Genomic DNA, 26512 nt, shown 5'->3' on the forward strand with positions numbered 1-26512 from the left:
CCCTGTCCCCCCAGGACCGATGGTTAGTTTAGTCTGTTGTTTGTAGGTTTTAGTCTGTTAATTGTAGTTTTTAATTTGTTGTTTGTAGGTTTTAGTCTGTTGTTTTTAATTTGTTGTTTGTAGTTTTTAGTCTGTTGTTTGTAGTTTTTAATTTGTTGTTTGTAGTTTTTAATTTGTTGTTTGTAGTTTTTAGTCTGTTGTTTAGGAACGTGTCATGATAACGAGGCTATTGATTGTGACCGATTGTGACCTATGGGGGGGCGGGACAGGAACCGGAGCTGGTCCCGTCATTCCGGAAGTCCACGTCATCTCACGGTGTTAGAGTTATCGAGAGAAGCCAGAGTGAGACCGAACAGCTCCGGTTCTTCTCCGGTCTGGAGTTCAAACTGTATAAAACAATCTTCTTTATTTGAGTAACGAAATGGCGGACGACGCCACGCGCAGGGCCGTGTCGCAGATCCCCCTGCTGAAGACGCACGCGGGGCCGCGGGACCGGGCGCTGTGGCCGCAGCGGCTGAAGGAGGAGTACCAGGCGCTGATCCAGTTCGTGGAGCAGAATAAAGAGGCCGACAACGACTGGTTTCGCCTTGAGTCCAATGCAGACGGTACGCGCTGGACTGGTACGTGCTGGTTCATCCACGAGCTGCTGCGCTACGAGTTCCGGCTGGAGTTCGACATCCCGGTGACGTACCCGGACACCGCGCCAGAGGTGGCGATCCCGGAGCTGGACGGGAAGACCGCCAAGATGTACCGGGGCGGGAAGATTTGCCTAACCGATCACTTCGCGCCGCTCTGGGCCCGGAACGCGCCGCGCTTCGGCCTCGCGCACCTCATGGCTCTGGGACTGGGACCCTGGCTCGCGGTGGAGGTGCCCGACCTGATCAGCAAGGGGCTCGTGGTCCACAAGGAGGGTCAGCGTGAGGCTGTGGAGTGACGGATCCGTCCAAAAGTTTAACAACTGACAAAGAAAGAACTGAGACTGTTAAAAAATGTTCCGAATATAAACTGTGTGTGTAAATAAATGAGTGTTTATGAAGATTTTGAACTGTAATGATTAAAGCTGGACATTCTGCTGTTATTATAATAATTGTAATCATAACTGTCCCGGGATTTTGTTCCTTCAGTCTCTGAAATGAGCCCTCCTTTATGTGATGACAGACGCACCTCGACTTGTGCTCATTGAAGATGAGAGAATCTAAAAAATGTGACACGAGAAGTAAAGCCTCAAGAGTGTGGAAACAATTCAGTCCAGTGTGGTCCCGTTGGGTACGGTAAATCCTGATCTCGCGTTACCAGCCAAACGTACGCTTATTTGGTAAACGGAGCGTAAGCCGGAAGGCGATAGCAACACGACACTGTTCATGTGTGCGGTGAGTGATATCATCGTTATTATTTTTAGTATTTTGTCGAATTTTTATTCTGCAAAAAAGTTTTCACATTTGCTCATTTAAAAAAAAAAAACTTTTCTCGACTCATTTTGTAAACATTTATTTGAAGTCTTTTGTGGTTGTGTAGTCTCGTTTCCTGTCAGTAAACTTGAATAAGCTCCGCCCACTCAGATGGAGGCCACACCCCATTCTCCCGCACATTGCTAGGCGATGACTTCCAGTCCCAGCTCCTCACGGGGATGTTCCAGGTGGCGCCGTAGTTCGCCGTCACATAGTCGAGTGTTTCACATGGAACACGAACTTTGAGCTCCAGAAGCTCCGCCCAGCAGAGCGAGAAACGAGGGAAGACGTACCTGACAGGTGAGACACAAGAGGTCATTAATCACCTGTAATTAACTTGTCATGAACATCCAGCCAATTTATTCTACTGGGAATTTCATTGATATTAAAAAGCCATGCCTTTATTGTGAAAATACTTTTAAGTAACACACTTGAACTTCCTGCCGCTCTTTGCCTGCGTCCCTCCATTCCAGACGATGTCTCCGTCCTCGTAGAAAAAAAAAATGTCCAGTTTGACGTCTTCACTAAGAAAAGAAAGTTCCAGACTGTCTTCTACCTGCATGTCAAAATAAAACACCAGCCTTCAGAATAAGACTCGCCTTCAAAATAAAACACACAGCTATAAAACACAATACATACGTTCAAAATAAAGCCACATTTTTCAGCATAAAAGCATAGATGAGTTTTGAAAGTAAAGTTCTAAAATGCTGATGAAAACTTTTACTCTCTTAAATATTTAAAGTAAACAGGAAGTGAAGTTTGTACTTTTCCAAACTTGTGTTTGAGGGACAGGCCAGCATCCCTGAACGCTGCGATGATGTCGCTTCTAAAATCCACAATGAAAATCCCGATATCAACATCTCGACTGTACGAGATGACGCTGCACTGCCTAAACCAGCCTGCAGGGGGAGACACATCCAACAACAACAGAGACACGTTAGCATGTTATATGTTCATGCACTCTTCTCTTAGCATGTTAGCATTTTACCCAGACATGTGCCGCTGCTGAGCCAGAACGGGATGTCGAGCTTCGTGAGGATTTGAGCGACCCGGTGAAGCAACGTCTTCACTTTCCTCCTAAAATCCAGCGACTGTGGAGACGAGTCCTCCGGGTAGAGCTACATTCACAGAGTGGAGAGCGAGAGAGTAACATTAGGAGATTTAAAGTAAACAGGAGGAAGGTGAGAGGACATTCAGCTTTATGTTGGGGAAGTTAAAATAAGATCTTTATAGCACCATGAGCCAGTTTGTTCTTTTTCATTTGGAGCTGTTTTAAAGTCTCTTTTCTTCTGCTGGCTTTCATCTTAAATAAACTGAAGGTTTAATATCATTCCATCAGTGTTGACCTGCAGTATTATAATTCTGATGACTTCATTCATCGTGCGTGTGTACACATAATAATCAGACGTGCAGGTATGTGATCCATTCCACACACACGCTCGTTTACTTTTTATTCATAGAGATTTTTATTTTATTTTTTTATTTATTAAGATAAAATCTAGTTTTAATCATTTAATACCCTTCCTGTTACATTCCCCTTCACAATAAGAGTTTGTATCCAGTCTTACTTGCAGGAAGTTGCGAGCATCATGGTAACGACACTCCAGGAAACGGGCATGACGCAGTTCATACAGAAAGCGGGAAACGTTTTGTGGGACTCGAACGTCGAGGCCATCCAGGACAGTCAGTACCAGCTCTTGCCTGCAGGGGGCGACACAGGAAACAGATTAGATCCAGTTTAATCAGCTGTTTAATTAACCTCATCTCAAGCTGGCTGATTTGTTGTTGTTTATCAGCTGGTTGATTTGTTGTTGTTTACTCATTATCAACCAGCTGATGGTTAATTACCATGTATTTACTCGTCTCTCACGGTCTCACCTGTCCAGAGCTCCTGCGTGGCGCCCGTAGTCGAGCTGTCTGAATGGAGCGAAGCTTCGGTCGGTGTCAGCGCGGAGACGTAATGCCCCAAACCACATGTAGTTCCCGCTCCGCTCGTACAGGAACACTACCTGTATGTGACATCACCATGACGTCATAAACTGATGACATCACAATCTGTCTACGTGTTCTTAAGGTGTCGCTGGCTGATTTGGCCCCACCCACCTGAATGATGTAATCATGGAGGCGGAGCAGGAAGTGTAGGGGGATCTCTTCCCCTGATAGGGTGTCCAAACTGGCCAATCGTGGGTCCTTTCCTGTCAGTGTCAGCAGCTGGAAGCCTTTCTGCTCAGCAGCCAATAGGAAGCCAGGCTGACACACATCAAATAAAAACAGAAATATTTTGTATATTTTTCAGTGTTCAATTAAATGAAGTTGAGTAAAATAAAATAGACGTTTCACTTCAAAGAATCTGTGATTCATTTTTTTCTGCGGGGACCCTGAACACAACACACACTCACATCGTACTTCCACAGGTTGGCGTGCAGAGCGAATGATGTGATTGGCCGGCCAGTGCACAGGAAGCTGCAGTGTGGCTCCCGCACCAGCCGGTCACGCTGCCTCAAAGCATCCTGGGAAAGTAGCTTCAGGGCAGCGGTATCAGCAAGGAACAACGGCAGCCTATAGCGCTGAGCTAACGCTAAAAACTTCTTCACCGTTAGCTGTAACCAGACAGAGCATGAGCGTTACCATGGAGACAACAGGAAGGAAAACAGGAAGGAAGTTTCAAAAATAAAAGAAATATACGTTTGGAGAGGAACAACAGCTATCTGGTGCCCTCTACAGGTATCCTCCAAGCTAACGACAGCTCTGCTGCTAACGCTTGTTTTGGCTTACCCATTGGACGTCAGTGGTGGTCAGGTGACCTGTTTGGCTCAGGATGTGAGGGCCAGGCTGAAGAAAAAGGCATGTTGGGAAATTTAAACACGTTGGACTTTATTCATTGATCATTTTAAACAAGAGAAAATGATAATGCTAAGAGCTTTGTAGCTAACAGCTGTGTTACATCCTGTTTATATCCCAGCTCTCTGATTAGTTATTTTCTTATCATTTCTTTCTACTGTATGTGACCCGTGTCTGTAGATCTATATATATACGGATGATGCCTCCTAGTGTCAGTAGTTCTGTACTGAAACAATACTACAATGAATACGTAGCTGTATTAATAATGCACCTTTTCATATTATTCTTGATGGTCGTGCTAGCTTGATCCTCGCGGGCCCCCCCTTTTTGTTCCATTACCATTAGTTACCTTAGTGCTTAAGGTACCATAGTAACTGACTCAGAACCTTAGTTACCATAGTAACTGACTCAGAGCTTAAGGTACCATAGTAACTGACTCAGAGCCTTAGTTACCATAGTAACTGACTCAGTGCTTAAGGTACCATAGTAACTGACTCAGAGCCTTAGTTACCATAGTAACTGACTCAGAGCTTAAGTTACTAAAGTAACTGACTCAGATCTTGAGTTACCATAGTAACTGACTCAGTGCTTAAGGTACCATAGTAACTGACTCAGAACCTTAGTTACCATAGTAACTGACTCAGTGCTTAAGGTACCATAGTAATTGACTCAGAACCTTAGTTACCATAGTAACTGACTCAGAGCTTAAGTTACTAAAGTAGCTGACTCAGAACCTTAGTTACCATAGTAACTGACTCAGTGCTGTAGTTACCATAGTAATTGACTCAGTGCTTAAGGTACCATAGTAACTGACTCAGAACCTTAGTTACCATAGTAACTGACTCAGTGCTTAAGGTACCATAGTAACTGACTCAGAACCTTAGTTACCATAGTAACTACTCAGTGCTGTAGTTACCATAGTAATTGACTCAGATCTTGAGTTACCATTGTTGTTGTTAAACCCTGTTCAGATCGTTGTTGTCGTTCAGATTGTTTATTGTGGTTGTTTTGGTCTCTTCTTTCTCTTGCTTTAAAACATGTACCCCCCTCTTTGTCTGTGTTCACATTGTTTCCTATTTTATTTATTTACACGTAAATATAATTAAACATCCACTCATTTCACGCTCACCTTGTTGACGTATTTCCGGTAATAATACAGCTGGAACAGCAGAAACACCGAGCTGCACGCGATCAGCAGCAATAACACGACCGTCCGGTTCACGCGAAGCATCCGGTAACTGTGCGCGTGTATCTGCTCCTCATGACGTCAGGATCAAACGTCTGTGCTCAGGATCAACAGCGGAAAAACCAACAAACCGCGCAAAACATCGAACTCACTGCGACTTCAAGTAGCGCCGCCATCTTGAAAATAAAGCAAACAACAAGACAGCCGACTGTTTCCTTCCGGGACCTTCACAATAAAATAATGGAAATAGATATGATTCTTATTCCATGGTGTTTTATCGGCTGCATCCTGGTTTAACCTATGTTTTATATATTCTATGTTTTATATATTCTATGTTTTATATATTCTGTTTTATATTCTATGTTTTATATATTCTGTTTTACATATTTACATACCTATTAAATGAATATAAACCTGATAGTTAATAAACAGCTGTGCTCATTTCTGTCTCTCATTCTGCTGTAGAGACACACACACTCAGAAGACTAGAAAAGCATTGTACAATCTCAAGTCCATTTACCAAAAAAAGACATCACATGCATGTAACCAACCCCCGCCCCCCCCCCCCCCCCCCCCCCACACACACACACACACACACACACACACACACACACACACACACACACACACACACACACACACACTCAAGATGGCGGACCGCATCAGCAGCAGTTTCTTCACAACAAAAAGGCCGAGTTAAAACTTCTGCCGGACTTTGATCAACTTTTCTCGCCCTGACCGGAGACATGAGCGGCCTCCGCCGCCTCTGACGGCCCGCTGATCGACGGTGTGTCCCAGCAGTGATGTTCGTCTGAAGCGAAACTCTGAACGTTTTCAAACCGGGCAGGTAAGAACGGCCGCGTTAGCTTAGCTCAATGCTAACAGTTTGTTATTGAAGGATGTCGGTGTTTGGACAGACTGCTGACGGTAACCGGGTTTAACGGGAACTGAATGCTCAGCAGAGTTTGGGTTAGACCGTCAGACTGCGTTTATTATCGGATTATTTGTGGAAAAAGACGGTTAAAGAGCGGCAGAGTTAGCCGGACTGTGATGTTGATGTTTAGCTAGCTAACAGAGGAGCTGTAATCTACCGCAGTACTACAGGTGTTAATACTGTAAACTCCTCCAGTACTACAGGTGTTAATACTGTAAACTCCTCCAGTACTACAGGTGTTAATACTGTAGACTCCTCCAGTACTACAGGTGTTAATACTGTACGCTCCTCCAGTACTACAGGTGTTAATACTGTACGCTCCTCCAGTACTACAGGTGTTAATACTGTACGCTCCTCCAGTACTACAGGTGTTAATACTGTAAACTCCTCCAGTACTACAGGTGTTAATACTGTAAACTCCTCCAGTACTACAGGTGTTAATACTGTACGCTCCTCCAGTACTACAGGTGTTAATACTGTAAACTCCTCCAGTACTACAGGTGTTAATACTGTAAACTCCTCCAGTACTACAGGTGTTAATACTGTACGCTCCTCCAGTACTACAGGTGTTAATACTGTACGCTCCTCCAGTACTACAGGTGTTAATACTGTAAACTCCTCCAGTACTACAGGTGTTAATACTGTACACTCCTCCAGTACTACAGGTGTTAATACTGTACACTCCTCCAGTACTACAGGTGTTAATACTGTAAACTCCTCCAGTACTACAGGTGTTAATGCTGTAGACTCCTCCAGTACTACAGGTACTAATACTGTAAACTCCTCCAGTACTACTGTAAACTCCTCCAGTACTACAGGTACTTATACTGTAAACTATTCCAGTACTACAGTTAATAATACTGTAAACTACTCCAGTACTACTACTGTAAACTCCTCCATTACTACAGGTACTAATACTGTAAACCACTCCAGCACTACAGGTGTTAATACTGTACACTCCTCCAGTACTACAGGTGTTAATACTGTACACTCCTCCAGTACTACAGGTGTTAATACTGTAAACTCCTCCAGTACTACAGGTGTTAATGCTGTAGACTCCTCCAGTACTACAGGTACTAATACTGTAAACTCCTCCAGTACTACTGTAAACTCCTCCAGTACTACAGGTACTTATACTGTAAACTATTCCAGTACTACAGTTAATAATACTGTAAACTACTCCAGTACTACTACTGTAAACTCCTCCATTACTACAGGTACTAATACTGTAAACCATTCCAGCACTACAGTTAATAATACTGTAAACTACCCCAGTACTACAGGTACTAATACTGTAAACTACTCCAGTACAACAGGTAATAATACTGTAAAGTAATAGGTACTAATACTGTGAAATCCTCCAGTACTACAGGTACTACTGCTGTAAACTCCTCCAGTACTACAGGTACTAATACTGTAAACTACTCCAGTACTACAGGTAATAATACTGTAAACTCCTCCAGTATTACAGGTGTTAATACTGTAAACTAATAGGTACTAATACTGTAAACTACTCCAGTACTACAGGTACTAATACTGTAAACTACTCCAGTACTACTACTGTAAACTACTCCAGTACTACTACTGTAAACTCCTCCAGTACTACAGGTACTAATACTGTAAACTCCTCCAGTACTACAGGTACTTATACTGTAAAATACTACAGTTAATAATACTGTAAACTACTCCAGTACTACAGGTAATAATACTGTAAACTCCTCCAGTACTACACGTGTTAATACTGTAAACTACTCCAGCACTACAGTTAATAATACTGTAAACTACTCCAGTATTACAGGTAATAATACTGTAAACTCCTCCAGTACTACAGGTGTTAATACTGTAAACTAATAGGTACTAATACTGTAAACTCCTCCAGTACAACAGGTACTAATACTGTAAACTCCTCCAGTACTACAGGTACTAATACTGTAAACTCCTCCAGTACAACAGGTACTAATACTGTAAAGTCCTCCAGTACTACAGGTACTAATACTGTAAACTCCTCCAGTACTACAAGTACTAATACTGTAAACTCCTCCAGTACTACAGGTAATAATACTGTGAAGTCCTCCAGTACTACAGGTTCTAATACTGTAAACTACTCCAGTACTACAGTTAATAATACTGTAAACTACTCCAGTACTACAGGTACTAATACTGTAAACTCCTCCAGTACTACAGGTACTACTACTGTAAACTCCTCCAGTACTACAGGTAATAATACTGTAAAATCCTCCAGTACTACAGGTACTAATACTGTAAACTCCTCCAGTACTACAGATAATAATACTGTAAAGTCCTCTAGTACTACAGGTACTAATACTGTAAATTACTCCAGTACTACAGGTACTACTGCTGTAAACTCCTCCAGTACTTCTACTGTAAACTCCTCCAGTATTACAGGTAATAATACTGTAAACTACTCCAGTACTACAGGTACTAATACTGTAAACGTCTCCAGCACTACAGGTGTTAATACTGTAAACTACTCCAGTACTACAGGTACTACTGCTGTAAACTTCTTCAGTACTACGACTGTAAACTCCTCCAGTATTACAGGTACTAATACTGTAAACTGCTCCAGTACTACAGGTACTGATACTGTAAACTACTCCAGTACTACAGGTAATAATACTGTAAACTACTCCAGCACTACAGTTAATAATACTGTAAACTACTCCAGTACTACAGGTAATAATACTGTAAACTCCTCCAGTACTACAGGTGTTAATACTGTAAACTAATAGGTACTAATACTGTAAACTCCTCCAGTACAACAGGTACTAATACTGTAAACTCCTCCAGTACTACAGGTACTAATACTGTAAACTCCTCCAGTACAACAGGTACTAATACTGTAAAGTCCTCCAGTACTACAGGTACTAATACTGTAAACTACTCCAGTACTACAGGTACTAATACTGTAAACTCCTCCAGTACTACAGGTACTACTACTGTAAACTCCTCCAGTACTACAGATAATAATACTGTAAAGTCCTCTAGTACTACAGGTACTAATACTGTAAATTACTCCAGTACTACAGGTACTACTGCTGTAAACTCCTCCAGTACTTCTACTGTAAACTCCTCCAGTATTACAGGTAATAATACTGTAAACTACTCCAGTACTACAGTTACTAATACTGTAAACGTCTCCAGCACTACAGGTGTTAATACTGTAAACTACTCCAGTACTACAGGTACTACTGCTGTAAACTTCTTCAGTACTACGACTGTAAACTCCTCCAGTATTACAGGTACTAATACTGTAAACTGCTCCAGTACTACAGGTACTGATACTGTAAACTACTCCAGTACTACAGGTAATAATACTGTAAACTACTCCAGTACTACAGGTACTACTTTTGTAAACTACTCCAGTACTGCTGCTGTAAACTCCTCCAGTACTATAGGTAATAATACTGTAAAGTCCTCCAATACTACAGGTACTACTGCTGTAAACTACTCCAGTACTACAGGTATTAATACTGTAAACTACTCCAGTACTACAGGTGCTACTACTAGAGAGAGAGCGATATATATCTTGTTAATCAGTAAATAGCGAGATTTACAGATGCATGAAGAGGAGTCCAATATTGATGTGTGTGTGTTAGTAACCCGGACAGTCTGCCTGCAGCAGCCACTGCAAAGCATCCTGGGAGCAGGAGGGGGAGGAAGAAGCAGCCCACCCCTCCTCCTCTCTCTCTCCCTCTCTCTCTCTGTCTCTGGCTCCTCATTGGCTGCTTGCTTGCCCAGCTGACTGCCTTCTGTCAGACGGAGAGAGAGAGAGAGAGAGAGAGAGAGAGAGAGGGAGGGTGATGGAGGCTTCAGCGATGGGGTGAGCTGCCATTTTCTCTTTCTTTATCCAGAATCTATTCTTCCTCTTTGCATCCTTCTTTTCTCTCTGCTTTGATTCTGGGATGGATTTTCTAAAGCCAGGGGGAGGAGGGGAGGAGGAGAGGATGGGGTACAGATTAAGGATGGTTGCAGGATGATGATGGAGGAGGAGGAAGGAGGATGAGGGGGGTGTTGTGTTTTTCGTCTTTCATTGTCTATTGTTCCCTGTCGTGTTTTTCTTCTTGGCTGTTTAAAATTGTCATCAGTTTTCTGTGATGGAGAGCACAGGGGAAGGAGGAGGGGGGTGGTGATGGAGTGAGGAGAGGAGGTAGAGAAAATGGCCGACGGGTGATGCAGGGAGGAGACGGGGGGAGGAGATTAAAAAAAAAGGGAGAGAGGGGACACGGCTCAATGATGACAATTACTTATCAGAATGATGGATTAATGCTAAACACAGTCTGATACTGTGAGGTTCTGTAGTTTTGCGTGGTTTTGTAGTTCTGTGAGGTTCTGTGTGGTTTGGTAGTTCTGTGAGGTTCTGTATGGTTTTGTAGTTCTGAGGTTTTGTAATTCTGTGTAGTTCTGTGTGGTTTTGTAGTTCTCCGTGGTTTTGTAGTTCTGTGAGGTTTTGTAGTTCTGTGAGGTTCTGTAGTTCTGCATGGTTTTGTAGTTCTGTGAGGTTCTGTAGTTCTGCGTGGTTTTGTAGTTCTGTGAGGTTCTGTAGTTCTGTGTGGTTTGGTAGTTCTGTGAGGTTCTGTATGGTTTTGTAGTTCTGAGGTTTTGTAATTCTGTGTAGCTCTGTGTGGTTTTGTAGTTCTGTGTCGTTTTGTAGTTCTCCGTGGTTTTGTAGTTCTGCGTAGTTCTGTGAGGTTTCGTATTTCTGCGTAGTTCTGAGGTTTTGTAGTTCTGTAAGGTTTTATAGTTTTGTGTAGTTCTGTGAGGTTTTGAATTTCTGTGAGGTTTTGTAGTTCTGCAAGGTTTCGTATTTCTGCGTAGTTCTGTGTGGTTTTGTAGTTCTGTGTGATTCTTTAGTTCTGTTTTCCCGCAGTTGTACAAAACATGTGACAGAACGTAGAAATGGAACAAAAACATGTTTAAAAAGCGCTTCAAAGACTTTTTGACACAACTTTTCTTCCAGGCACATCTTTACGACCCACTGTCAACTGCTCACTGTAAGGTCCTGACCAGAGGTCGCGTTAACCGAATATTTTCGTTTTTGAAGGAATTTTTTGAACAATGACTGAAAAATCTGAAAGCTGTCTGTCATTCTCACACAGCACTGATATTAACCACATGTAAAGCACCTGCAGTACACCTCCCTGTCTAGTGGGTGGCAAGTGTGCATAATTAATGAGTTGTTGTTTTGTCCAGTAGGATATCTGACCTCACGTGCACGACATCGTTGACTAGCTGCTGGTTTGTTTTCATAGCATGGTTAAGCTAGCTGGTGTTCTTCAGCATCCTACAGTTCATGCACAAGCACACGTGTATACAACGTGGTCAGCCTTCAATCAGGAGAAACCCTGGAGTTTCTGTTTCTGACTAACATGACTCAGAATAAAACACAAAGTCGGTAAAGTAGCTGCCATGATCTCTGAGATGTTCTCTGATATGCGGACTCAACCGTGCATCCCTTTTATATTTCTCGAGTCCGCCTGTCTTGTAAACTGAGCACACTTTATGATCACATCAAGACATGCATGTGTTGTACTACAACGCTATGTACAAGAGGGAGGGAGAGGACCTCTCCATAATCAGAAGTCCTGCTCACACATGACTTTTGTTGTTTTTATAACAAACTGCTGTGACCTCATGAGTTGGGTTTAAAGATGCAGTCAGCTGATGAATCATGTGACAGTCAGACAGTGTTTGAGACAGATACACACACACACACACACACACATACACACACATACACACAAACAGTAATAAACAATTCTGTCACTGCTGGGACAGACAATACAGTTTAACCCATCTATAATATAAAAGGTGACTTTTATCTGAACTTCTTGATGGGTTAGTAACAGCTGCGTTACAGAGGAGAGACGGGATCAGCTGAGCCAGCGGGGGAGAACAGCACTGTGTGTATGTGGAGCTCCAGCTGTGCCGTGCTTCCATAACGATTCCATAATGATGTAACACAATGTGTGAATTCACACAGTGGGACACAGATATTAAGTTGCTACCGAATCTATATGAATTTTCAAAGATCTGATAACGACTGAGCTTACTTACAGCACTTTTGCTAAAAAGCAGTCTGAAAGGGCTACAGATACTGAAATGATAAATCTGTTCAGTGCCATTATAACTACAGAGTAACTGCCTGATGGAGTTACTATGTTGTACAGTTACAGTGTAATACCTTATGTCTGACCTGGAGTCTTACCTGGTGTCCTTACTGAAGTCTTACCTGGTCTCCTTACTGAAGTCTTAGCTGTAGTCTTACCTGGTGTCCTTACTGAAGTCTTATCTGTTGTCCTTACTGAAGTCCTTAGTGGAGTACTTACTCTTAATCCTACCTACCCGTCAGCCTTTAGAATCGGCATCGCAGAGAGGGATCTCTCTGATTGGCTGTTGGGAGGTTTCATTTCTCTCCAGCTCTTGACACAGGTTCAGGAAAGCCCATTAAGCATGCCGCTGTAGTATCCATGCTTTCACCCATTAGTGCGGTTTCTCATTATTTGTCTCCTCCTCCTCTTTTCTTTTTCCACTAAAAGACCAAGAGCTGACAACGCCAGCGGCATCTTCAACTTTTTTATCAGACATTATTCTCCATTAGTAAGCGACCTATAATACGAGTGGTGAGCAACAGCAGTGTGAAAATTGTCTCCACGTATCATAACAACGGACTACCGCCCCCTGCTGGCATGGAAAGTTATTTCCTCTCATGATCAGAACGTACGTGGTGGTTGGCCGTTTTTGCGGTGTGTTCTAGTGCAACTTTTTGGCCATGCCACAGGCGGCTTGTATCGCCACTAGTTCTTTGCCATCTGCTTGGTGTGTCAAGGCCTTTACTGGATAACTTACCATAAATCTTATCTGTAGTCCTTACTGGAGGACTTACCATAAATCCAACATAATTCTGACCTGTAGTCCTTACTATAGGACTTACCATAAGTCCGACCTGTAGTCCTTACTGGAGGACTTACCATAAATCCAACATAATTCTGACCTGTAGTCCTTACGGGAGGACTTACCATAAGTCCATCCTGTAGTCCTCACTGGAGGACTTACCATAAGTCCGACCTGAAGAATAATAATCGGTTACAAAATTTTTTTAATCGATAATCGTTTTGTAGTCCAGATTTTTGTAAATGTTTCTTGTTGCATTGTGGGTTCTAGGATAGGCCTAATTCAAAACAGAAAAAAAGGAGCACGAGCGCAAAAAGAAAATAGATGACAAACAAAGCGCTGATAAAGGCTCTGTGCTGAAATGCGTCCGTTGTTGATCCGTACGCTGCTACCCTAACAAAAATATCCCTTTTAATTAACCCCCCTATGAATTCACAATGAAATATGCAATATGATCTACGAAAGTTCAGTTCAAATTGTCTTTTTAGTCCACAGAAAAAGAAGGACTTTCCCTTTGCGATTACCGCTTTACTCCGCTAAACCAATGACGTTTGATCATCAATGACAGAGCAGCATAACTAGATGTTTTCCTGTATTTTGGAATTTTAGATGATTATTCTTTTAATAACTACAAAACGGAACAACCTTATAGGGAGACAGAGCTCATAGCGGACGGACGAGCGAGATTGAGCGAGTGTGTCATTACGCACAGAGGAGAAAGATGTAACAGACAGACACTTAAATTGTTCACCTGTTCTATTGTAACTTCATTTACCAGAGTAAAGTGTGCTCTACACTGCAGACTGTAGTCTTTGTTAACAGAATGTTGCTGTCAAAACAGCTTCAACGTGCGATGAGTGCGCACTGATGTCTGCACGTCCGCTCGCCACACTCACTGCTCTTAATTATAGTGTCAAAACGGTCATAACACGTCTGTGAATTTTTATTTGAGGTTTGCTGTCTGTTGAAGTAAGAAATGTCATATTTGAATGTTAATACAAAGGCCTCTTACTAACAATTATTAAAATCCCGAAGATTCAAATTAATCAATAGATACAGTCGGCATCGTGTCATAGTTGGGGGCGGGGCCTCCCGTGGGGAAAAAGAACTACAAAATGATTACTCGAGTACTCGCTTTAACGATGTGAAGAGTAATCGATTAGAGAAAACTACTGAAGCCCCTCCTGAAGAACTTACCAGAAGTCTTAATTGCTGTCCAACCTCAAGTGGAGCCTGTAGTCCTTACCCTTGTAATACAGTTATATAGTTCTGCAGTCCTTCACAACTACAGGTTTGACGGTTGTGATTGGGTTTCTGCAGGTCAGCCACGGGTCAAACATGGCGGCAGCGTCGTATGACCAGCTGCTGAGACAGGTGGAGGTGTTAAAGATGGAGAATTCAAATCTGAGACAGGAGCTGCAGGACAACTCCAACCATCTGACCAAACTGGAGACTGAGGCGTCCAACATGAAGGTGAGTCCTCACACGTTACTAGCATGTTATACTAACACCAGTGTTTCCTCTACCATTATATTAGGGGGCCGGCCTGCGCCCCCAACAGCCCCACCCCCCCACCCCCCCTGAAGGTCAAGTAAAAACTTGGAAAAAAAAAATCTTTAAAAAAAAAAAATATATATATATATATATTTATTTGTTTTAAAGATTTTCTTGGGGCTTTTTGTGCCTTTATTGTAAAGATAGGATAGTGGATAGAGTCGGATATCAGGGAAAGAAGTCATTTAAGGATACCTTTCCGATAGAAAAGGACAGCTGTCATTAAAAGTAGAACACCAAGATTCCTTCAAGTGTTTGTGTCGGCATGTTGGCTTGTCCCCACCCCCCCAAAGTTTTAAACCTAGGGGAAACACTGAACACCCTGACACATGTTACTTACATGTTATACATCCTAACACTGACACATGTTATACATACTAACCCTGACACATGTTATTAACATGTTATACATACTAACCCTGACACATGTTATTAACATGTTATACATACTAACCCTGACACATGTTATTAACATGTTATACAGTCACATTAATCTGGATGTGTAAAGTGTGTTGGAGCCCCAGGGGGCGTTGTGCTGCTGTTCGTCCACTTACTGAGTTCACTGTAGTCGTCTGTTTCTTAGGCTTTCTTTATTTTATATCTTGATAGTTTTCGAGATTTGCAGTTATTCATGTATTTCAATCTTTTCAGTTCATAGTGTTGTGAGTTGTTGTTTATACCCTCGTTGTTTCTTTCTATTGTCCTGTCCTTCCCTTTTCCTGTTTCCTGTTTCCTGTATTATGTGGATGAGCAGAAACACACACACACACACACACACACACACTGAGTGAGGTGAGTCTGCATCATGTCGCTGTTTGAACGCTGTAGTTTCATCGTGGTGAGTGAAGAACATAGACACGCTGATATTATTTATAATGTTTGATGAGTACCTGACAGAAGAAAATCGTCTAGTGTGTGTTTGACTATGATGCCCCCTGTGTTCACATCAGGAAACATGATGATGTATGCTATGATGTCACATGACTTTCCTCCTTAAACAGGAAGTGCTGAAGCAGCTGCAGGGCACCATAGAAGAAGATTCTGGGGAGGCTACTGGATCTCAGCTGGAGCTCATCGAGAGACTGAAGGGTGAACAAACACACACAGAACATAAAGTAAACTCTGTATATACACAGAGTACATGTATAAAAAAATCCTACCCGTATAACCTGATGTATTCTATCCTCTAGAGATGAGCCTGGACTCTGCAGGCTTGAAGCCCAGATCGAGGCCTTCTCTACCCACTTCGTCCTCCTCCAGCTCAGCTTCCTCTGGTTCTGGAGCCACTGCAGGACCAGCCGCAGGCACCCCCACCCCAGCTGCGATTCCCAGGAGAGGGCTGCCGTCTGCAGGCAGAGACAGCCAAGACCGCTGCCTGGAGGAGCTGGAGAAAGAGAGGTACTGCTGGTTGTTATTCTTATCGTACTAAAGATCTTTTACAACTGTCAGAGTACTGTTACTGTGTACTACAGTCACTGCAGCTTTAAGAGGATAATAAACAGTACTACTGTCTGTGTTTTCAGTTCTTGGGACTATGACTGTAGTTTAGTCGCCATGTTTGTAGTTCTTTTCATGTTGGTAGTAGTGGGGCCCTCTGTGATTGGCTGCTGTTTCACAGGTCTCTCCTATTGGCTGAGCTGGAGAAGGAGGAGAAGGAGAAGGACTGGTATTACGCTCAGCTGCAGAATCTCACGAAAAGGATCGACAGCCTGCCGCTGACGGAGAACGTAAATCATAAATCACATTACTTTTGCCTGCTGTGTTTGCACTCTTAAAGTTTCCACAGTCATACTCAAGTTTCTCCAGTTTCCTCTCCCTACATACTACAGTTCCAATCATCTTGAGATGACGTTGCCATGGTTACACTTTGTTGTTTGTAGTTTACTCTACAGACGGACATGAGTCGTCGTCAGCTGGAGTTCGAAGCTCGGCAGATCCGCTCGGCGATGGAGGAGCAGCTGGGATCCTGCCAGGAGATGGAGAGGAGGGCTCAGGTAAGACTCACTGAGGAACAGGCAGGGGGCGGGGCAAAAGAACAAATGAATAACCTGAGTGCAGACGTTCAGTTCAACCCTGGTCTCTGATTGTGTGTGCGTGTGTAGGCTCGTGTGTCTCGTATTCAGCAGATAGAGAAGGACATCCTGCGGCTGGGAGCTCGTCTACACGTGAGCTGAATAACCTTTCTCTTTTGTTATGGGGGGGGGGGGGGGTAGGGTTTCACAAACTGCAGCTGCATACACATGGTGTAAACCATAGATATGAACACGTAGATGCATCTTGGAGAGGTGAATGTCAGTCTGTGGTCCATGAACAATTAAAATATTCACATCTCTCTCTCTGTGTGACATCAGAACTGTATTTATGAATCAGGATACTTCATACTGAAAAACCTTTATCTTACAGAATCGTATATTAAATATTCGACTTCAACCTTCAGTTTTTACAGTGATAATTTTACTCGTGATTTTTTTCTCTCTCTCTTTGTCAGGTGGAGGAAACTCAGGGGGCGAGCGACAGCAGCGGATTGGCTGGAGCTCAGGTGAAAACTGGCATTCTTCATCTTCTTTGTTTATTGTTGTGTGTTTGACAAATTATCTTAACACTTTTATTTCTGTGACAGAGCTCCAGCAGCCGATTGGACCATGAGCCGGCCAATGAGGCGAGCTACTCTGTTCCTCGACGAATTACAAGCCATCTGGGAACAAAGGTTGGTAATCTGCCTAGCAACACTGCAACGAAAAACTTGTTAGCTGCCAAAATACTGAATTACCAATGAGCACTGTCGCCCCCTGCAGGTGGAGATGGTGTATAGTCTTCTGTCCATGTTGGGGACTCACGATAAAGACGACATGTCGCGGACGCTGCTTGCCATGTCGAGCTCTCAGGACTCGTGCATCGCCATGCGTCAGTCCGGCTGTCTGCCTCTGCTCATCCAGCTGCTGCACGGCAACGACAAGGACTCCCTGTTGCTAGGTAACTGTCTCTTTGTTGCTGCGTGTTTTCTTAAAAATATGGTGGTTTTAATGTTGTTTCACCTGTTGTCTAGGTAACTCTCGGGGTAGTAAAGAGGCTCGTGCACGGGCGTCGGCGGCACTGCACAACATTGTTCATAGTCAGCCGGATGATAAGCGAGGGCGCAGAGAGATCAGAGTGCTCCACCTGCTGGAACAGGTGCGTCATTACTGTGAAGCATGCTGGAGCTGGCAAGAGAACCATGAGAGGGGCGTCGACCAGGAAGACAACCCCAGTGAGTGACCAATCAGGAGCTCAGACTGTGTGCGTATGTGGGTTCAACTGTGTGTGTGTTTAACTTTGTGTGTGTGTGTGTTTAGTGCCGTCTCCTGTGGAGCATCAGATCTGTCCCGCTGTCTGCGTCCTGATGAAGCTGTCATTCGACGAAGAACATCGCCATGCCATGAACGAGCTGGGTGAGTTAATTGCCAACTGACAGGCTGTTTATAACGGACAGGCTGTTTATAACGGACAGGCTGTTTATTACTGACAGGCTGTTTACTACTGACAGGCTGTTTACTACTGACAGACTGTTTATTACTGACAGGCTGCTTATTAGGCTGTTGACAGTGTGTTTTTCCTCCCTGCAGGTGGTCTTCAGGCAGTGGCAGAGCTGCTGCAGGTCGACTGTGAAATGTTCGGTCTGAGCAGCGACCATTACAGTGTCACACTGCGTCGATATGCTGGTATGGCGCTCACCAACCTCACCTTTGGAGACGTAGCTAATAAGGTGAGGGAAAAAAACGGTAACCACATGAATCAAACATGCCACTACCTGGAACCAATCAGATCACAGCTCTGTGTTTTCTTCCTTTCAGGCCACGCTGTGCTCCATGAAGGGCTGCATGAGGGCGATGGTTGCCCAGCTGAAGTCTGACAGTGAAGACCTGCAGCAGGTAAACTCAACTGGCTCCATGGCAACTGTCTTACACCTGGTTTAAATCACTGATGTGACTCCCTCAGGTGTGCTCCTGCAGCTTTATGACTCCCTCAGGTGTACACCTGCAGCTTTATGACTCCCTCAGGTGTACACCTGCAGCTTTATGACTCCCTCAGGTGTACACCTGCAGCTTTATGACTCCCTCAGGTGTACACCTGCAGCTTTATGACTCCCTCAGGTGTGCACCTGCAGCTTTATGACTCCCTCAGGTGTACACCTGCAGCTTTATGACTCCCTCAGGTGTACACCTGCAGCAGGTTGTCCTCCCTCACACTGTGATGCCTTAGCTTTATTTTGTTGATTTCATTGAGGAAACTTTTTGACAAACCAGTTTAAATAAGTATTTTTTTTCTTCTGTCCACCTGTTTTTTTTTTTTGTCAGGTGATTGCGAGTGTACTCAGAAACTTGTCATGGCGTGCTGATGTCAACAGTAAAAAGACACTGCGTGAGGTGGGCAGCGTGCGAGCGCTGATGGGCTGCGCTCTAGAAGTCCAGAAGGTAAAAATGTCTTTCCTGTTTGTTTGTCAGAGTACTTCCTGATGTGGAGAACTGATTCTTCTTCTTTTCCCTTTCAGGAGTCCACTCTGAAGTCTGTACTGAGCGCGCTCTGGAACCTGTCGGCCCACTGCACCGAGAACAAGGCCGACATTTGCGCCGTGGACGGAGCGCTTGCCTTCCTGGTTGGAACCCTGACGCACCGCAGTCACACCAACACGCTGGCCATCATTGAGAGTGGTGGGGGAATCCTACGCAACGTGTCCAGCCTTATCGCCACCAATGAGGCACACAGGTAAACAGCTACACATAAACACCTGTACAGGTAAACAGCTGTACAGGTAAACAGCTACACATAAACACCTGTACAGGTAAACAGCTGTACAGGTAAACAGCTACACATAAACACCTATACAGGTAAACGGCTACACATAAACACCTGTACAGGTAAACACACAGGTCAACGACTGTACAGGTAAAGAGCTACACATAAACACCTGTACAGGTAAACAAACTGGTAAACATCTGTACAGGTAAACAGCTACACATAAACACCTGTAGAAGTAAACTTCAGTATGAACATTCTGCTCCCTGCTTGTTGTCTTGTAGGCAGATTCTTCGGGAACACGGCTGCCTGCCCACTCTGCTGCAGCACCTGAAGTCTCACAGTTTGACCATCGTGTCCAACGCCTGTGGGACTCTTTGGAATCTGTCAGCCAGAGACGCCAAAGACCAGGAAGCATTATGGGAGCTGGGTGCTGTGGGCATGCTGCGTAACCTCATCCACTCTCGGCACAAAATGATCGCCATGGGAAGCGCCGCTGCCCTCCGCAACCTGATGGCCAATCGGCCAGCTCGCTACAAGGATGCCAGTGTGTTGTCCCCGGGCGCCGGCGCCCCATCACTGCACGCTCGCAAACAGAAGGCTTTGTTTGAGGAGCTGGACGCCCAGCAGCTGTCAGAAACCTTCGACAACATCGACAACTTGAGCCCCAAGGCGGGGCACAGGAAGGGGCGGGGCTGTAATGGTGTAGGAGGAGCAGGGAGCACAACAAGGTCGTATGCAAACACTCCAGTGCTTTCAAGCCCGAAAAATGGAGACGTGTCTAAGAGGACAGGCGAGGATGCGGGTTACGCCCGGCCTGTGTTCCCGCCCAGCGTACGAGCGTCCAGCGACAGCCTTAACAGTGTGACGAGTGCCGATGGCTATGGAAACCGTGGAAAGACCAAACCGTCATCAGAACCATTCTATCCATCTGATGAGAGCGAGGCCAACAAGTGCTGCATCTACAGGAAGTACCCCGCTGACCTAGCCCACAAAATCCGGAGCGCCAACCACATGGCGGACGATGACGGGGCGGAGCTAGACACGCCCATCAACTACAGCCTGAAGTACTCTGATGAACAGCTGAACTCTGGGAGACAGAGTCCCAACCATCGCAGTGTGATAGAGAGCGATGAAGACGACCAACAAGATGGCCGGCTTAGAAAAAGGAATGACGGCGCTGAGTCTGCAACCAGCGGCCGCATGGCGTCTGTCCCACCTCGCTATGTCGCCGCCACCGCAACATCAAACTTTGGTGGCGACGCAAACAGTGAGCAGCCGATCGACTATAGTCTGAAGTACGTTGCTGACGCTCCCCGCAAACCAGTGTTCAAGTCTGAAGAAACTGCTGCCACCTCAGTGCCCCCTGCCCCGCCATCCTCTGCCAACAAGCTCCGCCCCCCTCCACCATCAACCAATCGTCCAGCCACAAAAAGCAACCAGGAGTCCACTCAGACGTACTGTGTCGAGGACACGCCCATCTGCTTTTCCAGAGGCAGCTCGCTGTCTTCGTTGTCGTCAGAAGAGGAGGAGGAGCATAGTGATGTCACTGGGAGGAAGAGGAGAGGCGGGAGTGTTGGTCGTGGTCGCGGTGGAAGTAACGACTATCCGACACTTCCTGTCAGTGAGAAGGACGCACACGAACAGAGGCAGCAGAAAGAGGCAGAGAGCCAAACGGCTGCCGCTGCTCCTTCCAACCGCGCAAGACGTGGTCATCATCATCATGGCCACGCCCACCACCACCATCACCACCATCATGTGACATCATCAGGCGCCAGGACTCCAAAGAGTCCTCCGGAGCTGCCGTACGCTCAGGAGACGCCGCTAATGTTTAGCCGCTGCACGTCTGTTAGCTCCCTCGACAGCTTCTCCACGTCCTCCATCGCCAGCTCTGTGCGCTCAAGCGAGCCGTGTAGTGGCGTGCCAAGTGGTGTCGTCAGCCCCAGTGACCTACCTGACAGTCCAGGACATACCATGCCACCAAGCCGTGCCAAAACGCCGCCATTACCAGCAGCAAGTCAAAAAGCAAAGGACGAGGGAAAAGCCCTAAAGAAGGAGGAGGAGAGCGGCGCCGACATCCTGCTGCACTTCGCCACAGAGAGCACGCCACATGGCTTCTCCCGAGCCTCAAGTCTGAGCGCGCTCAGTCTGGACGAGCCGTACATCGCAGCAGAGATGAGGAAGGAGGAGCAGGACGGAGGGAAGGAGACAAGGAAGGAGGAGGCGACACAACCCATCCTCGACGAATCAGACGACGACGATGACATTGAGATTCTGGAGGCGTGCATCAACATGGCCATGCCCAAATCGTCACGGAAACCAAAGAAACAGCAACAAGCAGCGCCACGGAAACCCAGCCAGCTTCCTGTTTACAAGCTCCTCCCACCTCAAAGCCGGCAGAGGAAAGAACTGCCGCTGCCACCACCGGAGGAGGTACCTAGAGTTTACTGTGTGGAAGGAACGCCACTCAACTTCTCCACCGCCACATCTCTCAGTGACCTCACTATCGACTCGCCGCCCAATGAGATAGCAGCATCCGGTTTATCAGTAGCTCCTCCCACCTCCGCCCAAAACAGGCGGAAAGGACTTCCTGAGGGGGAAAATGGCGATGACATCCTTGCAGAGTGCATCAGCGCAGCCATGCCGAAAGCGAAACCAAGAAAACCGCTCAGAGCCCCATCAAACTCTGAGACCCTACAAGCCCCGCCCCTGCCCCCACCCCTTCCTCCTCTGGCCCCGCCTCCTCAGCAGCAGAAGAAAAAGCCAACTTCACCTGTGAAGCCAATGCCCCAGCGGGCAGCCTTCAACGTTGCCACAGCAACAGCTGCCAAAGCAAAGCCAGGGTTTGCCTTCGACTCCCCCCGACACTACACGCCAATCGAGGGAACGCCTTGCTGCTTTTCCCGTAACGACTCCCTGAGCTCACTGGACTTTGACGAAGATGACGGCGTTGAGAAAGATGAAGAGGAAAAGAAAACAAAAGAAGAAGAAGGCAGGAAGAGGAAGCAGCAGACAGCAGCCGTTTTCCCTCGTACAAAACCTGCAACAAATACAATAGCGTCTGACGAGCGTCAGAAGTTTTCCATTGAGGACACGCCCGTCTGCTTCTCCAGGAACTCGTCTCTGAGCTCGCTCAGTGACATCGACCAAGAGAACAACAACAAGGAGTTCGCTCCTCCGCCGCCACCGCCACCGCCTGAAAGGCAGGATGGAGGCAAAGCAACGACAGAGCCACTTCCTCAGGCAGATCTGAAGCCCCGCCCCTCAGCTGGCTACGCCCCCAAAGCGTTTCACGTTGAGGACACTCCCGTCTGCTTCTCCCGGAACTCGTCGCTCAGCTCGCTGAGCATCGACTCGGAGGACGACCTCCTGCAGGAGTGCATCAGCTCCGCCATGCCCAAGAAGAAGAAGAAAGCTGCTGCTGCCTCTGTCTCACTTCCTGAGCCAAAAGCTGAAGAGGAGCCGTCAGAGGTACCCAGAAGCCCCGCCTCCCCCGACTCAGAGTCCTTTGACTGGAAGGCGATCCAGGAAGGAGCCAACTCCATCGTCTGCAGCCTGAACGCCGCTGCTGCAGCCGCCACTTCCCTTTCCCGCCAGCCGTCATCAGACTCTGACTCAGTGCTGTCCCTGAAGTCTGTTGGCTCGCCATTCCGTCTGCCAGCAGCCAATAAGAATACAGAAGAGGAGGAGGGGAAGGAGGGGAAGCGAGGGGGCCGGATCCTGAAGGGGGGGGAACGCACCACATTGGAAGCCAAAAAGAAAAAGGAAGAAGAAGAAGAGGAGGAGGAGTCAAAGGCCGTTAAAGGCGGGAAAAAGGTGTACAGGAGTCTGATCACGGGTAAACCAAGGGCGGAGCCAGCAGCAAGGGGGCGGAGCAAACCAAGAGCAGCCGCTGTGTCTAAAGCTCCAGGAAGCAGTGACTGTGCTGACAGGGGGGGCGGGTCTTCTCGAGACTCAACGCCATCACGCTCCTCCTCAGCAGCCAATCAGAAAGGAGGGAAACTCTCACAACTGCCACGCACCGGCTCTCCAGGAAGTGCATCATCGTCCTCATCAGCATCAAAAACAGCCAAACAAAGTGGAGCAGCACGGAGCGGGGGCGTCCCACGGAGTGAGTCTGCATCAAGGCTCAGCAGCTCCAAGAAGCAGAAGGCGGAGCCAGAGAAACCGACGCTCGTCCGTCAGTCGACCTTCATCAAAGAAGCTCCGAGCCCAACGCTGAAGAGGAAGCTGGAAGAGTCTGCAGCAGTGACTTTAGAGTCACCGTCGAGCCCAGAGACGGCGTTACCATCAACAACCAGGAGACACGATATCAACCGCTCACACTCTGAAAGCCCGTCACGCCCACAGGAAGTGACATCATCACGCTTCAGCCGCACCGGCACCTGGAAAAGGGAAAGTAGTAGTAGTGGTGGAGGAGGAGGAGGAGGGGGAGGAGGAGGGGGGAAGCATTCCACATCCCTGCCACGTGTGGGGACATGGAAGAGGACAGGAAGCTCGTCTTCTGTGCTGTCAGCATCATCCGAGTCCAGTGAGAAGGGGCGGAGCGAGGAGGAGAGCGCCGCCAGGTCAAAGGGAACCTGGAGGAAGACAAAGAGCGGCAGCGGTGATGTGTCAGGTGGGAGGAGCTTCACAGAGAAATCAGAAGATGTTTGGGTTCGTCTGGAGGATTGCCCCGTCAACAACCCACGATCCACCTCTGCCTGTTCAGCTCGCTCTCCGACCACGGCCAATGCCCCGCCTGTCATCGACAGCCCCGCCCCTTCCAAGATCCCCTCCTCCTCCTCCTCTTCCTCCTCGTCCAACCTCAACCTGCGACGGAGCTGTGAGAGCCTTGACGATAAGCCCCCACCTGAGTGCAATCAACAACAACAAAATCAACAACAAAATCAACAACAACCACCCTCGCAGCATCAGCGAGGTCAGCAGCGTAGTGGCGCCGTGGCGGCTCGAGTCAGCCCCTTCAACTATACACCGAGCCCGAGGAAGAGCAACCCTGATGTCACTACCACAGCCACGCCCACAACTACCACATCATCGTCCACCACACCAACACGACCCTCTCTCATCCCGACACCTGTCACTAAGAAACGGGAGCCTAAAGGCGGGGAAGGTGGCGCCAGCAGTGGCGGTGGTGGCGGTGAGCGCGGCTCTTACATCGTGACTTCAGTGTGAAAACGACAAAATGGAGGATGTGTAAATATGGCAGTCAGAAAGTGTTTGTGAACTGAACTTTGCAAAGAAGAGAGTCAGTATCTAAGTGCTAGCCCCCCTTTCTCTTACCCGCCTTCTCTTTCCTCATTGGTTACTCTCACCTGTCAGTCAAGCTTCTTCATTCAATGAGAGAGAACTTTACAAATTAACTTTTTATGTTTTTATACCACTAAAATGATGTGTAGCGCTTAGATCCACCCCTTTCTGCCTGTGCCCCTGCATGGTCCCACCCCCTACCTTAATGATGACAGTTACCATGGTGACATAACGATGATGATGACGATTCAATGTTACTGCTAGCTGTAGCGTGTTTTGGAAGATTTCATGTTTTTTTAATGGTTTGGTCCTGAGAAGTTGAGTTTTTCTCCACGTTAGTTAAAACACACCGTGTGATCATTTTGAATCTGAGTCTTGTGATTGGTTGAGATTCTTCCTCATCTTTGAATTTTAACAAACTCGGATAAAAATTCAATTTTTCAGAAGTTCTTCTCACAGAGTTTTTTTTTTTTTATTCGGAGAGGAAAGTTTGCTGTCGCGTAAACCTGAAACTTTAAGACCCTGCTTTGAGAGAACACTTCAAACGTTCCTGTAATTTCTGCTGAATTTTAAAGGTTTTGGTCTGCAGGTCTGTTAACGTCCCACTCTGTCGCCTTGGCAACAAATAACACTGTAAAAAATGTAAGTTATTGCTGTAAAACCTTAAAACCTTTTAACTTTGAAGCACATAATTTAAAACAAAAAATGAGTTTTGCCAAAAATGTTTGACAGTGTTGCTGATGGCTGAAACTTTCACTGTTTTTATGTTGGAGGAGAAGTTTGAGATGAAAATGTTAAACTGAAGATGGACAATAAAATTCAACGATTAGGTGCAAACCGACTCGTGTTGTCTTGTGGTTCACTTTTGATTTCTGTCCGTCCATTTTCTTCCGCTTCTCTGAGGGTGAAGTACCATAAATCAACCCAGACTTCCAGCGCCTCCTGGGTGATTCAAGATATATCATCACCTCATCATGACCTTAAGGCTCGTAGCTATGCCTCTGGACCCTCAACATGGCCCCCTAAGGGACAAACCCCTGTGAGGGTAAAGAGCTGTTCCACTGTGCTCCGGTACCAAGTACACTTATGAACTTTGTTTGGAAATAGTTTTCATAACGGCCCCTCTTCAGGATTTTGGTTCCAGAACCTGTCCTGTGCGTTGACGTGAGCTCAGGTCCCCCTCTATGCTGGCTTAGCATACCCCGACCCCCCTGCCTCTCCCTCCGGGTGTTGGGCCTATAGTGCGGTGGCTCAGGCTATGCCTGACTGGGACCCATGGAGGTAAGCCCGGCCCCCAGAAACACGCCTTCAAGCTCCACCCTCCCCCCTGTCTGGCTCCAGGGGGTTGCCCTGGTAACCCTTTTCGGGGCGAGGTGACTAGTTTCCGTTTGGCCATCGTAAGGGTTTTGTTCAACCACTCTAAATGTGAAGGAAAGCAAGAATGAACCTTCTGGGAAATATGACTTTGTTTGAAGGTAAGTTTCTTTATAGAGCGACGCTCACTTGACACGGTTATTTAGATCAGTATTAAAGGGAAACTTCAGCCGTTGAAACATCTGTATTGACATTGGTTCATGTAGTAGAAATGTGAAATACATTTTGAAGTTGGAGTCC

At 46.2% G+C, this 26512-nt stretch overlaps 3 protein-coding genes across 4 annotated transcripts; 2 read left to right on the top strand and 1 right to left on the bottom strand.

Annotated features, from left to right (window-relative positions):
- The first annotated feature begins 279 nt into the window (after positions 1-279).
- ufc1 (ubiquitin-fold modifier conjugating enzyme 1) lies at positions 280-1093 on the top strand. Its single transcript, XM_020636999.3, has one exon. It carries the CDS (start codon positions 422-424, stop codon positions 932-934), a length of 513 nt encoding a protein of 170 aa, XP_020492655.1. The 5' UTR covers positions 280-421; the 3' UTR covers positions 935-1093.
- Positions 1094-1472: 379 nt separating this feature from the next.
- fktn (fukutin) lies at positions 1473-5667 on the bottom strand. Its single transcript, XM_020636998.3, has 10 exons — positions 5419-5667; positions 4224-4280; positions 3848-4048; positions 3552-3698; positions 3327-3457; positions 3017-3149; positions 2437-2566; positions 2214-2347; positions 1880-2004; positions 1473-1741 (listed from the first exon to the last, which is right to left on the bottom strand). The coding sequence occupies exons 1-10, from the start codon at positions 5518-5520 to the stop codon at positions 1528-1530; spliced, it is 1374 nt and encodes a 457-aa protein (XP_020492654.2). The 5' UTR covers positions 5521-5667; the 3' UTR covers positions 1473-1527.
- A 442-nt stretch (positions 5668-6109) lies between these two features.
- apc (APC regulator of WNT signaling pathway) lies at positions 6110-25739 on the top strand. 2 transcript variants are annotated; one of them, XM_029277908.2, is made up of 17 exons: positions 6110-6322; positions 14642-14794; positions 15877-15964; positions 16066-16273; positions 16494-16602; positions 16756-16869; positions 16978-17040; positions 17364-17414; positions 17496-17582; positions 17671-17848; positions 17922-18122; positions 18208-18303; positions 18478-18617; positions 18706-18783; positions 19210-19326; positions 19404-19618; positions 19933-25739. In XM_029277908.2, the coding sequence occupies exons 2-17, from the start codon at positions 14660-14662 to the stop codon at positions 24821-24823; spliced, it is 6771 nt and encodes a 2256-aa protein (XP_029133741.2). In that variant the 5' UTR covers positions 6110-6322; positions 14642-14659; the 3' UTR covers positions 24824-25739. The 2 variants fall into 2 exon arrangements, with proteins under 2 accessions (XP_029133741.2, XP_065821364.1); XM_065965292.1 differs by lacking the exon at positions 6110-6322 and adding an exon at positions 10139-10250.
- Positions 25740-26512: the final 773 nt, after the last annotated feature.

The sequence above is a fragment of the Labrus bergylta genome, chromosome 17 (genome assembly GCF_963930695.1).
Source record: "Labrus bergylta chromosome 17, fLabBer1.1, whole genome shotgun sequence".
Lineage (NCBI taxonomy): Eukaryota > Metazoa > Chordata > Actinopteri > Labriformes > Labridae > Labrus > Labrus bergylta.